Here is a 14,830-nt window from a genome sequence, read left to right on the forward strand (position 1 = left end):
CTCTGCCCCCACTCAGCAGGGGACGTAAAATGCCGCAGGACCTCTCCACTCTCAAACCAGGTCTCATTAGCAAACAATTTACAGAGCATTACCCAAAATACCACGGTACTTTTCAGCCTAATATAAACAGAAAGATGACGAATTCGGTCAAGCCCCAGAATGGGAGTTTGACTCTGATTCTGGATCCAAGCAGTTACACTACCTGCATGGAGCCTGACAGTCTACATAGCTCTCGGCCGGTAGCCCGAGTGGAAACCTGGGCCGACACAGCCATGTCTGCAAAGCTGCCCCCAGCTGCCGCAGGAGTGGGAACATGGGCCCAGCTACAGAGGCAGCCCTCAAGGGCTGGGGGCTTGGGCAGGTACAAGAGGGCGTGCCCAGAAACCCAGCAGAAAGCAGGCTGCACCCCCCTGAGGTTTAACAACCTCCCCTAATGAGGGCTGGGCGCCACCTGTCCCTCTGTGTGCAAATACTTCCTCCAGGCCCTCAGCTGGGCGCCCTCATCGCTTGGCCTCACTCACATTCCACCTGCGCAGAGAGGCCCCCCCCAAGGCGCTCTGAAGTCTATCACCTTATGTCTTTTCTTTACAGCACTCCTCACGGTCTAGAATTATCCTTTTTGTTTACTTGTTTAGCATCTCTCCTACCCCAGCTAAAACATGAGCCCTATTTATGGTCGACTCCCACGTCCAGAAGGGTAGCTTCACCAGGAGGACCTGGCCGGTGTAAAGACAGTGCATGTACATTGGGTCTTACTGAGGCTCTACCCACTCTGACCCATCCCCCGGGTACAAGCCCCTCAGTCTGCAGCCTCACCTTCTGCAGACACTCCAAGACCTTGCTCATGTACTCCTCTTGGCATTTGTATGGCTGGAAAGGGAAATCCACTGTCACACCATTCAGGGTTATCTTGGGCATACTGGCCTACTCTCTGTCTCGGGCGGACACAGAAGCTGGCTGAAACGCAGGCTGTGTGGGTCTGCGAGACAAACCCCTCTCCGAACATCTCAGGGTCTCAGACGCTCCAGGTAAGTTATGCCAGCCTGTGCCGCTGGGACACGTTCTCCACGGGAGCCCCTATGGCAGAGACTGCAATGACAAGACTGTTTGTAGCGACCCTTTCCCGAGCGCCAAGCCACTTCACCAGTCCCCTCAGGCAGTGCCTCCGCAGACAGGTCCGAAGGCGAGCCTGTGACATCCTGTCACAAGGAGCTCAGAGAGGTGTCGGCCCTGTCTTGTTCTCCCGCCCCAGGCAGCTCCACCGTGCTCCGGGAGAGGCGACAAGAGAGGGGCCAGATGCAGCTCCACGTGCTCCACCCGCAATAACACTGCATTGACCTCCGCCAAAGCTTGAGAGGCCAGTTCCCAGCGGAGCGCCCCCAGCCTGGGCCGGTCGGGACCCCCCGCCCCTGCGGCTCCCAACTCTCCGCTCCACGGACCAGCCCCATCCCTCCCAGGTGGGCAGCGAAAGAGCACGTGTGCTGCTCTGATCTGGGACGCGAATCCGTGCGGCGCCCAGCAAACCACTCAGCCCCCCGAGGCCTGGTTTCGCATGGACACTCGGACTAACAACCCGCGCTCCTAAACCCCGCCGGGCCGCCCTTCCCGCGGACCCGGCGCCCTCCACGAGCGCGGAGCCGGGCACTACGCGCCCCACAATGCAGCGCGCCAAAATCGCCAGCGCGCGGCCCGAGGGCTGCGCGGGGCCTGCCGGGAGTTGCAGTTGCGGAAGCCCCCGCTTGGGCACAGGTTCCAGTGCCAGGGTCTCGGCGGGGAGCCTTCCACGACCGGGATCTCCAGGACTTCGCCCCTGTCCGTCCGACTCACCACCACCGCGTCCTCAGCAGGCAGCCGGTCCGACCTTGCGGGCTGAGGCGCGCAGTCATCCGTGAACGCGCTGCACTTCCGCCCCCAATTCCGGTCCGCTGCGCAGTGCTCCGGCCGGAAACTGGTCCCCTCCCTCGGGGTCCGCGCTCTGCTGGCGCGCAGCGTTCCACGTCCCACCCGCCCCTTCAGTTGACCCTGAGCCCGGTGACCGGCACCTCCTCGCCCGCGGGCACGAACCTGGGGTCCCGCCGTCTCCTCCCTCCCCACCAGGGTCTCCATTCCACTTCCCCCCGGGCCAAGCCCCCTTGGACAACTGCCCGGACAACAGCACAAGCCTTCTAACAGGTTTCCTGTGGCTTCCCTTTTCTCAAAAGACCCAGAGGTCTTTTAAAGACTCGAGTCTGAGCTGATCACGCTCCTTAAATTTCGCAAATGGCTGCCCCTTGCCCGTGACTCGGCTCCTGAGAGCCTCACCAGTTCCTCTCCTTACTGTCCTCTAGGTCCAGCCGCTTTTCCGGTCAATGTCCCCCACTGGTCAGGGCGGGACCTTTGAACCCCCAGCACCCAGCACCAGCTGGCAGTCAACAGGGAGGTTCCAGGGGTCTGCACAGCTCTGTGTGGTCAGAAGTGTTTGTCCATGGACGTCCCTGGTGCCGCAGTGGTTGAGACTCTGCAATCCCAATGCAGGGGGCCCAGGTTGCATCCCTGATCCAGGGAACTAGAACCCACATGCATGCTGCAACTAAGAGTTCACATTCCACAACTAAGGAGCCCATGAGCCGCAACTAAGACCCAGCGCAACCAAATAAATAAATATTAAAAAAAAAAGAAGTGTTTGTCTAGGTGACCCCAGCATGCCTCAAAGAGCACCAGGAAGAAACTGACGCTGAAGTGACAGCCCACAGTCAGGTGGCAAGGCTGATTTTAGAGGGTCTCGTGGGCTGTTTAATGTCCAGATGTTTTCCCACTGATGGCACCTTAATGCCACATGAGTGTCTAGGCTGATGTGTGTGAGATCATGCTTGGGGAAGCCCCTGGCGCACACTGGCATCCACACACACCCACTTATTCCAGTGAGGGGACAGTAGAGTGTCTATCTCAGCAGGCAGCTTGGAGAAGAGGAGACCCGGCCACACACTTGCTGAATGCTCACTAGGCACACATTTCAGTACCATCCATGCAGGCATTAACACGGTTGTCCTTCCAACGACCCCTGAGATAAGTGCTTTTATGACCCACTCCTTACAGGTGAGGAAAGGAAGCACGGGGTGGGTGGTTAGTAGATTTCCTGAAGACGGCAGCAAGTCCCAGAGCCAGGAGTCCCACTGTTTACCTCCACACCCCCCATCTTCTGAGAGGAATGGCATTTCCCCCACAAAAGTCCAAGGAAGGGAAGTCCAGGACCCAGAGACTTGGCAAACTCCTGGGCCAGAAAGGGAGCTGAGGACCCTGGTCACACATTGTGCATAGGGACTCCTGCCCAGGCTCCTATTAATTATAACACGTAAATACTGTGGTACTGAGTCCTGAGAGGTGAGCAGAAGGGGAGAAGAAGGCTGGCCATAGCAAGCCCACTCAGCAGGCACTGCGATCTCGAGCAAGTCAACCAACTCGCACTGAGTGTCTGCTCTGCCAGGCTCTGTGGGACTCCCACGGTGGACCAGACCCCATGTGGACCACAGGACAGATGTTAACCAGTCACATGCTTGCTGTGTGTGCACACAGAGGTCCTGGGTCCTCCTCATCTCTCTGTGTGTTCCCGAGGTTTCCCAGAGATCTAGCTCTGGCTCTAGGACTTCATTGCTTGTGGAGTCAGCACTTCTCTTGGCCTCAGTGGCTCCATCCCTAAAACGGGAATGATGCTCCATCTGCCTGACTTCCCATCCCCACCACCAAAGAGGTGACATGGTCACTGCGGGAACAGCTCTGCCTTTGGGGGTATCAACCAAACCCCTGAGTCTGGCAGGGGGAGGGGCAGGACGCCACCAAGTGTGCACATCTCTCCTACACCACCTGGGCACTGACACCATTGTCTCATCTCACACCCGAGAAATGGAGGCCCAGAGAGGTCAGAAACTCACCCTCAGTCACACAGCAAGTAGATGTCAGAGCTGGGATTGGCTCCAGTCTCCCTCTCGCTCCAAAGCCTTTGTTCTAGGCCTCTTCACATCAATTTACCCTCTTCTCTGCCTCAGGAGCTGCTCTCGGATGCCCCTGGAGGCCTTCCAGACCAGCCCCCACCCTCACCATCCATGACTCGCTTAGCCCTCAGCACAAGCCTGGGCGCACAGAAGGCACCTCCCAGCCTCCACTGGCCTCAGTGAAGAGCTCTCCTACCCCACTCTGATGTTGAGTCCCATCGTCTCCTGCTGCACCCACCCTGGGGAATTGGGGGCTGTTTCCGCCATCCCCCCGGGGAGTGCACAAAGCCAGGTTGGGGGGGCACCAGCTCCAAGTGGTGAGCGGTGGGAGGATGGGCAACGGGTTGCAGCGCTCAGCTCTGCGTCCCAGGCTGATCTCTCCCCTCCCATCATCCCCTCCCTCTGACGGCTGCAGCCCGTGCAACAGCCAGGCGCTTTCTCTCTCTCTCTCTCTCTCTCTCTCTCTCTCTCTCTCTCTCTCTCTCTCTCTCTCTCTCTCTCCCTCCCTCCCTCTCCCCGCTGCTCCCGCCTCCTGCCCTCCCTTGCCCCCTCCCCTCCCCGACACTGCAGCATTCGCCGACTGCAGCTCCAGCCACCGCCCGCGCCTCTCCGGCCTCCGCAACCCCACCGCCGCCAGCACCATGGCCAGCACCGTGTCCGGTAGGCACCGGGGCATCGGGAGTCCTGGGGCGGCGGATCTGAGCAGAGGCTATTGTCTGGCCTCGCCCACCGCTGGGCCGATTACGGAGTGTTTTCCCATCTCGGACCCCACGCTCTGCAAGGGCGCGGGCGCTCTCCGGGCGGAACCCGCAGGAGACGGGGTTCAGGGCCGCCGGGTGGGGAGACCCGGTGCCCATAAGGCGGGGATTGCGGCGCCAGCCTAACGGACTTGGGCCGCAGAGCAGGGGCTCCGCTCGGGGTGGGGGCATCGGTGCGGGGGGCGCTGCTGTGCCAAGCCGGGAGCGACTGCCTCTGGATGGCTCCGAGACCCATGGGTGGGTGGGCGCGCTCGCGGGATGCGGGCAGGGTCCCTGGAGGCGCCCGGGGACCCCAGACCCGGGTCGGACCGCGCCTTCTCGGGGGTCAGAGGGAGGAGCGCGGGACCCTTTGCAGGAGTCCCAGCCCGGGGCGGGCGGGGCCCGGGCTCTCCCTGCGCCAACAGAGGGGCCGGGGGACGGGAGGGGGCGCTGCGAGAAGACGGGAAACGGAAACCTGAGCCGAGCCGCGCCCGCACCTCGCGTCGCCGCCCCTCCCCTCGCCGCTGCGGGCTCGGGACCACCCTCTGTGACACGGTGCCACCCGCGCCGGTCGAAAAAGCCACCGCCCTTTACGCTGCGGGTTTGGATGGGGGATGGGCTGCCGCTGTTTCCGAGCCTTTCTAGGATGGGGGCGTCTGCCCCTCCCTCCCCCGCCGCTCCACCTCCCCAGCTGCAGACCCACCGCCCTCAACGGCAACGACCCTCTCCTCCCGGGCCTGCAGCAGGCGCGGAGCTGCCGCGGAGGGGCGGGCACCGGGCGAGGCGGGAAACGCGGGTCACATACTGGACGCGGGAGTGCTGCCAGGCGACCCCCGGGGCAAGGACGCGGGGGTCGCTCTCCTCAGGAACGCTCTGCCCAGTCTGGCTTTCCCAGGACCGGCTTCACCTTTGCACTCGGTGCCCGAGATGGCTAGGCGGGCGGGCGGCCCCCACCTCCACCCCGTCACCTCGCCCACCCTTCCGTCCGCCCTGGGGGCGGCTCTCTGCAATCCCCTCTCCCCAGCTAGTTCGACTCTGTCCGCAGCGCCCGCTTCTGTCTGAGGCGCCAGAGCTCCGCCCACCCACGTGTGCAATGCCCTGACCCCCGCCCCTCAGGGCCGGCGGTTCTGGCCCCCAGTGACTTCTGCAGGAGCCTGGCAGGGGACCACGTGCGTCACTGACCACCCCCCCCCACATCCATCTGGGGGTCTTATCCATCTGGACTTCATACGCCCCCTGCCCTCTCCCTGACATCCCCAGAGATACTGGGACCAGCAGGTGAGGGTGGCCAGTGCGGCCCCAGTCCCACACTGGGGCAGGTCTGTGCGTCCTCATTCACCATCTGTGCCTGAGCTGGGGGACAGTGGGCAGCCACTTCTGAGAGCATTTATCAGCTTTTCACCTCGTTGGTAAAACCCCTGCACAGGCCTCCTTCTCATCCTTCTGACATGAGCAGACTGAGGTTAGGCGCTGGAGGGACGCAGACGAAGCCACACCATCGATGGCCATCAGGGCTTGGGCCCAGACCCTCCGACCTCAGAGTTTCCTGGCACCAGACCCTCTTCTTGGCCAGACTTTGGGGCACTGCTGACCCATGCTTTTTCCCAGGATTGTTCTGGGTGTCCAAGTTACCCCTGGTGTCAAGAAGGAGACCATGGGACTTCCCTGGTGGCACAGTGGTTAAGAATCCACCTGCCAGTGCAGGAGACACGGGTTCGATCCCTGGTCCGGGAAGATCCCACATGCCGCGGAGCAACTAAGCCCGTGCGCCACAACTACTGAGCCCACATGCCACAACTACTGAAGCCCGCGTGCCTAGAGCCCGTGCTCTGCAACAAGAGAAGCCACCGCAATGATGAGAAGCCTGTGCACTGCAACGAAGAGTGGCCCTTACTCGCAGCAACTAGAGAAAGCCTGCGTGCAACAGCAAAGACCCAAAGCAGCCAAAAAAAAAATTTTTTTTTTAAAGAAAAAAGAAAGAAGGAGACCATGAGTGCCATTGGTCAGTTTTCTCCAGCATGGCCAGCAAAGACATACTGCAGTACCAGCTGAAGAACTGCTCATAGCTGACATCACATGGCGCTGGGCCTTTCATGTTCTGTCATCAGCACTGCCCTCTATAGAGTGCAGCCCGTGTGTACACACACCTGTGCTCACCTGCAGCTTCTCCTGGCCATAACAGTTTGATAGGAGAGAGGTCTGGCCCAGAAGTGGCTACGTGACAGCGCCGATAACTGTGGCCAAAATTGGTGTAAGTGAACCAGCTATGGCTTCTCTCTGAAAACACATCTTTGATTGGAGCAGACTTTCGTGCCTTAGTTGCCTTGAAGTGTCACCTCTGCTCTGGTCTGTGGCCGCTGCAGGATTGCTCTTAGCCTCATCTTCGTGCATAGATTGGAAAGCTTTGCCCCTGCCTCGCCCTTGAGTGCCTCCTGGTGGGCCGCGTACTGAGGACACTGCGTCTTGGTGTCCTTCCCAGGTGCTCAGCTCTTCAGGCACTCTTGTAGACTCGCTCATGTTCATCCCCTTATGCAACTCTGGCAAGCTGCAAGGCCTTGCACCTGCTACCTCGCCGCTCAAGGGCTCAATCTCCCCATCGGGGTGACCGTGATAGTGACAGCACCTCCCCTAGGCTTGTTCTGAGGGTTGAATGAGCTATTTCAGGAAACAGTGCTTGGCCCGGGGCCTGGCAAGAGGTGAGTGCCCAGTCCACGCCAGGCAGCGTGACTGTTGCAGCCACCTTTCCCAGAGAAAGGTGAATGCTGCTGTCAACTCCTGCCATGCTGGGCTCCCGACACTGAGGGAGGAGACTCTGACAAGTGAGAGAGGGGCCGCCTGGGTGGCAACAAGCTCTATCTGTCAGGAGGCAGTTAGCAGCAGCCTCCAGGGCCCTTTTAGGGTGAGCGGGAATCTGTGGGCCCCCTTCCCTCCTAGTTCTGGAAGATCCCCCACCCACCCACCATGAGGCTCCCAACAGGAAAGTGCAGAGGCCTGGGCTCATGACAGGGCTGCCATCCTGGCATGCTGTGTGACTTTGGGGGTGCCACTTGCCCTCTCTGCACCTCCTTCTCCTCTGTAGAAATGAGGCTGATGAGGGTGTCTGCCTGGGCTGGCTGGTCTTGAGAGTCAGTTCGGAGGAAGGGTGTGGTGTGCCCACCCCATCCCCCTTGGGCACGATTACTGTTGTCACCAGGTGCCCTAGGCTGACCTGGTGCCTTCTAACTCTTGCTCTTCTGAGATGTAATCATCCAACAGGCCAATATGCACTCTTGCATGTGTAACATTTACTATGAAGGGGGATCAAAGCAATCCAGTTCACGGTGGAGATTTGTTTTTAATGACTTTCTTAAGTCAGTGATGGGGACGGAAGAGAGGGTCCTGGTGAGGAGAGAAAAGGGAGGGCGTGCCTCGAGGCCCCACTTCCTGGCTGGAGCTATGTCTGTGGAGAGGTCTGGGCCTCCACCTCTTCGCTCTGCAATGAGAGGAACTTTAAGCCCCTCCGGCTCTGAAAATACAGGCGTACCCTCCCGTCTTGCATGTGGCTGGGCCCAGCCCTGATCTCCAACCCCGGTGCAGGCTGCCCCCTGCTCACTGTCTCCAAACTTGCCGGTTCCCCACCCACCATGCCGTCCCCTCTGACTTGCAACCAGACGACAGCGCAGGACTCACTCCCAAGCCCCCTCCTGGGGAGTTGCCCCTTCCCACTGGGCTTCTTGAGGAAGGGTCTTCTGAGAAGGAAGGTCCTCATAGGCCACCAACCCAGGGGATCTCCACGACCACCAGACGCCAAGCTGCATCCCTGTTTGCAGCCGCGGGACATAGTCCTTCACTTCCCAGTTGGACCCTTGTCCCCTGGGCAGAGCCATGACCTCGGAGACTCTGACCTCAGTCTTGAGCCCCCAGCCCTCTCCCCTCTCACCTGCCTACACTCACACCTGCCCAAGCTCCCCCTCCTGCCCCTGAATTGCCACCAGCCCCCCTCCAGGCTGAGGTGACAGCTGCCTGGAAGGGAGCCCCTGGCATTTGTCTGTAAAATTCCTCTGTTATTAATTTGCAACCCTTTTCCTGGGAAAATCTCAGGCTTGAGGCAGAGAGGGCCTTGAGCAGCTGTGAGGCCCCAGGTTCCTGGCCTGTAAGGTAAACTCTTTCAGAGGTTTTAACAGGGGCTGAGAAAGGACTCTCTGAAAGGTCAGGGTAGGGGGCTGGTGTCTATTGCCAGAGTGGTGGGTGCTGGCAGGGTTAGACTGAGGTCCCTCTTCCCTGGCCTCTCCCAGGACCCAGCTAGGCCCCTGACCAGACTCCCTCTCACTCCCTGCCCCACCTTCCCTTCTGAGCACAGACCTGGCTACCTCCCCAGCCTCTGCAAGGGTCCAAATATCTCCTGCTCTGCTGTTCCTGGAGAGCCGCTCTGCCTGGTCCTGCCTCCTCTAACTCCCAAGCACACATCCTGGGAGGTACCCCTCAGCCTCCTTTCTAAAGTTAACTTTTAATGACATAAGTAATACGCGAGTAGATTCTGCTTGTGAAAAAGCAAAATCGACAAGTCAGGCCAAAATCCCCTTTGAGGCCCACCCCTACCTGGCCCTCCCTCCCACACTCCCGAGCCAATGACCAAGTCATGTGTCTTCGCCCTGCGTCTCCTCCAAGACCCCAAAGGCTCTCCCTGCTTCTTGCTCAGGATTCCTCTGTGCTCCCATCACAACTTCTCGGGCTCTCTCCGGAAGAGTCTGGGTCATCAGGACACTTAGATCAAATAACATCATTCTCTGCATTGGTTGTTGGAGGACCCCGCTCACAGCAAGCTGTTCTCTCAGACAGGGCCTAGTCACTTCTGTCCTGTGTCCTGTTTCTACACAAGCACTTTCCCCAGTTTTACGTGAAATCAATTTAAAAACATTATCTTGAGTGAAATTTCATCAGAGAGTTTCTTGTCCAACCTGTCTGCCCCTTGGAAGAATGCTGTGGGTAACTATGCATGCTCTTTCATGGAAGCCAGAGTCGCTCTCCGTGGAGTATCTCTCTAGAGACCTATACTAGCTTCTCCAGCCAGGGAGGCAGGTGCATGGGTCTGAGCCCCCAAGTCTGGGACCTACTGCAGTGGTGGAAAGAACACAGACCACCTGGGGTTGCCCTGGAGGAGCTTTGAACAAGTCACCCAGCTACCTGGGCCCAGTGTCCTCTTGGTGGAGTGGGGGTGACAGTATTGGGCATACAGGATTCTTGAGAGCCAGTGAGACATCAGACCCATGTGTCTACTTTGGGGCCTGGCTTGCTATGAACCAACCACAAAGAGCTCAATTATTTCCATTCTGAGAGCGAGCATCTCCCCTTCCCTGACAAGGCTCAGGGCCTCAGCAGGCTTACCTCCTTTTCTGGTTGGGTAGTGTGGACACTGGCTGTGGGCACTCACCCTGCAAGGCCAGAGGGCGGGCTGTGGTGCTGAACGGACAGCTCCCGTCCCTTTGGCTTTCGATGAGCCGCCAGTGCGTGTCTGGTGAGAACCTGATTTCATCCCACGGTGGGCGCACTACAGGGTAAATGGGGGGTGGGCTGGGGGGCAGACAGGAGGGTCTGAGGGCTTCACCTAAGTGCACAGCCAAGAAAGTGCTGCCTGCAGAAGCTCTCCATCTGTGCTGGCCCAGTCACCAGTGTGGTGGTTAACCTCTCCACCAACCGGGCAAGTGTCCACGAGAGCGAAAGGGGAGGAAGGAGAAGTACGCGGAGGGGCAGGGGGAAGGGAGAGTCGGGAAGATACACAGGGACAAAGAATCATGGAGACGTAAAGATATAAAGAGAGGTAGTGACAGATGGAGAGCCAGAAAGACAGAAGGATGAACGGAGACACAGACAGAAATGCCAAGAGAGAGAAAAGGAGGGAGAGAGAGGCAGAGACAGACAGAGCGAGGGGGGCAGGGACTCCGAGACAGGAACAGAAAGACCAATGCAGGACACCCACAGGGAGGCGTGCCCAGGGAAAGACAGCCAACACCTGGGAGGGAGGGAGGGACGGAGAGAGTCAGAGATGTGGGACACAAAAGATCAAGGTAAACAGGCTCCCAGACAGGCGCAAGGGGGCAGCAACAGGGACAGAGGCAGGGAGGCCTGGGCATCCAGGGAGGTGGGGCTGGAGGTGCGATGGGACGGCGCCTGCTCAGGCCGGCCTCACGCCCACAGCCTACAAGAAGATGAAGGAGCTGTCGGTGCTGTCACTCCTCTGCTCCTGCTTCTACTCACAGCCGCACCCCAACACCGTCTACCAGTATGGGGGTGAGTGTGCCCGGCTGCTGCCCTGACCTCGCTACCCCCTCCCGTGGCGTCTGTGCACCCCCGCTTGGCTGCCTTCCGGAGAGAGGTCCCTGTGGGGAGGGGCCGGTCCTGGGAGTCCCAGCCCTCCTCTCAGACCTTGACTTGGGTGTGTGCTCGGCCTGCCCCCTCCTTGAGCAGCCCTCCTGAAGCCCCCGTCTGCTCTTGCCCTGCAGACATGGAGGTGAAGCAGCTGGACAAGAGGGCCTCCGGCCAGAGCTTTGAGGTCATCCTCAAATCCCCTTCCGACCTTTCCCCGGAGAGTCCCATGCTCTCCTCCCCCCCCAAGAGGAAGGACACCTCCCTGGAGGAGCTGCAGAAGCGGCTGGAGGCAGCTGAGGGGCGGAGGAAGGTAAGGAGCCAACCCTCTGGGTCCTGATAAAGACGGTCGGGGGCCTTGCTGGCCACAGACAGCGTCCCCAAGGTGCGGGCTGCTGCAAGCACTCGACTGGCTGTGGGCCTGTGTAGCAAAGAGGGTCTCATGGTCCCGCGGCCACCGCCTGAGCCATCAGAATGAGACGGGGGAGGAAGGATTCCTCAACGGCAGCCATCTGGAGGGAGACAGGAACCAGATCCTGCTGGGAGGGGCACCTTGGCCATGCTGGCAGGGTGGGAGGGTCAGGTGGTAGCCCCAGGAGGGGCCCTGGGAGAGGAGGCTGGGCGACAGCCTCCTGAGCAGGGGAGCGTGAAGGAAGGGCTTTCCATGAGCTGGGAGCTCAGGGGGCCCCTGGGAGAAGCAGGCCCCTCCCCACGCTTTCTCACACCAGCCCCCCTGAAACTGAGACACAGGCAGAGAAGCACGTGCTCTCAGGAGTGCAGTCCTGGTGCCCAAGCCCACTGGGCAGGGGCAGCAGCTCTATCCCCCTTACGGCAGGACCGGTGAGCCCTGGGGACCCAGGCTTCTCAGGGTTAACTAGTAGTAAGTGGCACGTGGGTGGAGCCCAGCAGCCTTCTGAAGGAGGCTGAGGGAGGCTAATTACCTCTGGGAGCCTCGGGTCCACTCCCGCGGCCACCAGCAGGGCCGGACAGTGGCGCCAGCAGCCCCACCCTCCTCGTTCCAACTCATCCCTTCCCTAGCGGCCCTGGGACCCCTCCCCGCCCCCGGCACCTTAGGGAGCTCAGAACCCGGTGTGTATTAAGCACCTACTTCGTGCTCAGCGGGCAGACGTTTGAGAAAAGACGGGGAAGGCTCCGTGACAGCCCACAGGAGCTTCCTCCGCGCCTCCCACGTTCCCCGAGGGCAGCTGGGACTCTGGAGCGGGATGGAGCGGGGGCGCCCGGAGCCCAGCGGGGAGGGGCAGCTCTGCGGCCGAGGGTGGACAGGGAGGGCTTGCCTGGGGATGAGGTGGTCACCCCAGCCAACGGCAGGACAGGGTAGGCCCGAACTCCCCGAGGACAAGTCCGGTGGGCGGGAGGCGGTGGGCTCGGGCTGGGCGGCGGGGCGGGGCGCGGGGCACTGGGCGGGGCGAGGCGGGGCGGGCCCGGCCGCCCCTCACGCTCGCCCGCCCGGCCGCCCGCGCAGACGCAGGAGGCGCAGGTGCTGAAGCAGCTGGCGGAGCGGCGCGAGCACGAGCGCGAGGTGCTGCACAAGGCGCTGGAGGACAACAACAACTTCAGCCGCCTGGCCGAGGAGAAGCTCAACTACAAGATGGAGCTCAGCAAGGAGATCCGCGAGGCGCACCTGGCCGCACTGCGTGAGCGGCTGCGCGAGAAGGTGCGCGCCGGGGCGGGGCCGAGGACGGGCCGGGCCCGGCCCGAGCGGGGGGCGGGGCCCGAAGCAGGGGGCCCCCAGGAGCCCCTTCTTTTGGCGTTTGGCCGGTCCCTGCCCACTACGCCAGCAGCGCTCCCGCAGTCCGGCCTCCCCGTGACGCCCCGTCCTACTGGGGCTAGCCAGGGTGAGGCGAGCCCCTGCCCAGGCCGGAGCAGCCTCCCTGCGAGCGGGACCAGGTTAGTTCCGGGGAGCCCCGAGCCTGCACTCCCCGGGAAATTCCCGGAGTCACAATGCTCGGGTCTGGACACCACCCCAGGCTCCCTGAGGGCCAGCCCCCACCCTCAAGCCGCACTTGCAGTCCGTGACGCAGGCCTGCCCCTGCCCTCTGTTGCTCCTGGTCACTAAGGTGTCCTCATTGGTCGCATCTGCCGCACCTGGGACCGAGCCAGTCTAGGGAGGAAAAGACCCCAGGGTTCCCAAAGCCCGGGAGCCGGAAGGCAGGGCCCCCAGAGCCCAGGAGGGGTGGGGGGGCAGGACCCCGCCCCTGCCGGCTGCAGGGCCCCGCCCACCCCGCCTGTCCCGCAGGAGCTGCACGCTGCCGAAGTGCGCAGGAACAGGGAGCAGCGAGAGGAGACGTCCGGCTAAGGGGCCGTTTGGACACCGCGGCGCCTGGATCCCGAGATGAGACAGGAACACGTCTGGGTTTCGGTTTTGTTTTGTTCGACTTTGTCTAGATGCGGCTTTTGCTCCCGTCCCTCCTCCCCTCCTGTTCTCCCAGCTTCAGCTTCTCTTTCCGCGTTCCGAGCTGTCCAGCCCTCGTGGCAAGGCTTTGCCCACAGGCTCTCCCTGTGGGGCCCCCAGGGCGTGGCACTCAGCCCCGCAGTTCAGGCCCCAGGCTGGCCGTGGCTGGGTCCCCTCTCGGCAGCCCTCTTAGTGGGCGTGGCGGCGACCTCAATGAATCCAGCGGTGGTGGCAGGAACACGCAGGTCGTTGTGCTGTGAGCGCCTCGTCACTTAGGGCACGTCTTTTGAGGTAGCTCCTGCCGGTAGGCAGGGCCACCTCCACCTGGATGTCCTCCTCTGGGGGAGGGGCTGGGCACGCAGGAGTGGGCGGAGGAAGACAGACTTGGACAGAGAAGGATCTCTGGGCAGTGGGGGGCAGGTACCCTGTCACTGGCCAGCCCTGGGAATCCCATGTGCAGTGGTGCTTTTTGGAACTGGTGGGTAGGAGCTGCAGCACGCTTTAATGTGGTGGCACAGGGGCCCTCTGAGACCCCCTGGCCTGAGGTTGGCACCCTCGGCTGGCCTGGGAGGCTTCGGTCATTGCCCTTGGCTGGAGTGGTGGTGGGGTGTGGCTTGGCCTGGGTCTTCAGGGGAGTGGGCATGTTCCACCAGGGACCTGTGAGCGAGCTGCTGTGGTCTAGAGGGTTGTGGACAGCATGGACACGTGCCGGCCCCTCCTCCCAGAAGGGCCTTCTCCTTCTGGCCCAGCACCTGTGTGGGGAAAGCCAGCCTCCCACTGTCCCTTCTCTCCTCCACGCTTTGCGGATGCCCTTGGAGGACCCATCCTTATATCCTTTGGAGTCTCAGCCCCCTCCCGTGTGCCCTCTGCTCTGGTCAAAAGATGCTCCCACACTGTTCCTGGCCACAGGGCTTTCAGGCGCACCTCTGGACAGGTGGCCCAGCGTGAGTGGGTGGCAGCCACAAGTGCCCCTCTGGGAGCCCTGAGTAGATGCTGGGGGGCGGGGGACCAGTGCCTGAAGATTCAGATGTCGGGGGGCAGGGGACAGGGTTCCCAAGCCACCTCCTCCGTCCTTCCATTCCTGGCTGGTGGCCCACTCTGGCCAGCCTGCAGGTTGGAGGCCTGGCTCTATCTCCTGCCAAGACCCTGCTCGGCTGGCCTCCTCCCCCTCCCTCAGTCTGGGGGGACCTCCAGACCCCCCAGCGCCAGCCTTTGAGGACGGCTACCTGCTTGGACACAGCAGCAGCCTCCTCTTCTCCCTGGCAGCCCAGCTCCACGACTGGGTGCTGGGGTCTGAGTCCTCGCTGGCCAGCCTCTTGGTGGAAAGCCTGAGGCGTTTCTTGCAGGAAGGACCCAGAGCCAGTGCCTCA

The 14,830-nt window shown here is 61.5% G+C and overlaps 2 protein-coding genes across 7 annotated transcripts in view; one reads left to right on the plus strand and one right to left on the minus strand.

The window, feature by feature from the left end:
- Positions 1 to 1,912, minus strand: part of RTEL1 (regulator of telomere elongation helicase 1) — a 28,597-nt gene extending 26,685 nt beyond the window's left edge. For 5 of the 6 annotated variants that reach the window (XM_060033261.2, XM_060033262.2, XM_060033258.2 and 2 more), the window contains exon 1: positions 817 to 1,258. In XM_060033261.2, the coding sequence (XP_059889244.1) occupies positions 817 to 918 (102 nt within the window). In that variant the 5' untranslated portion in view covers positions 919 to 1,258. Of the gene's footprint in view, positions 1 to 816; positions 1,259 to 1,827 lie in introns of those variants that run through there. The other variant, XM_060033260.2, reaches the window with a different exon arrangement.
- A 2,574-nt stretch (positions 1,913 to 4,486) lies between these two features.
- STMN3 (stathmin 3) lies at positions 4,487 to 14,667 on the plus strand. Its single transcript, XM_060033268.1, has 5 exons — positions 4,487 to 4,628; positions 10,880 to 10,972; positions 11,185 to 11,360; positions 12,531 to 12,722; positions 13,305 to 14,667. The coding sequence occupies exons 1-5, from the start codon at positions 4,610 to 4,612 to the stop codon at positions 13,362 to 13,364; spliced, it is 540 nt and encodes a 179-aa protein (XP_059889251.1). The 5' UTR covers positions 4,487 to 4,609; the 3' UTR covers positions 13,365 to 14,667.
- The last annotated feature ends 163 nt before the right edge of the window (positions 14,668 to 14,830 follow it).

The sequence above is a fragment of the Delphinus delphis genome, chromosome 15 (assembly GCF_949987515.2).
Source record: "Delphinus delphis chromosome 15, mDelDel1.2, whole genome shotgun sequence".
NCBI lineage: Eukaryota > Metazoa > Chordata > Mammalia > Artiodactyla > Delphinidae > Delphinus > Delphinus delphis.

Bases quoted from the DNA above. Each gene is read 5' to 3' on its own strand.
- STMN3 (XM_060033268.1), top strand. The intron at 11,361-12,530 runs GTAAGGAGCCAA...CCGCCCGCGCAG, and splicing joins CAGCTGAGGGGCGGAGGAAG to ACGCAGGAGGCGCAGGTGCT. The intron at 12,723-13,304 runs GTGCGCGCCGGG...CCTGTCCCGCAG, and splicing joins GTGAGCGGCTGCGCGAGAAG to GAGCTGCACGCTGCCGAAGT.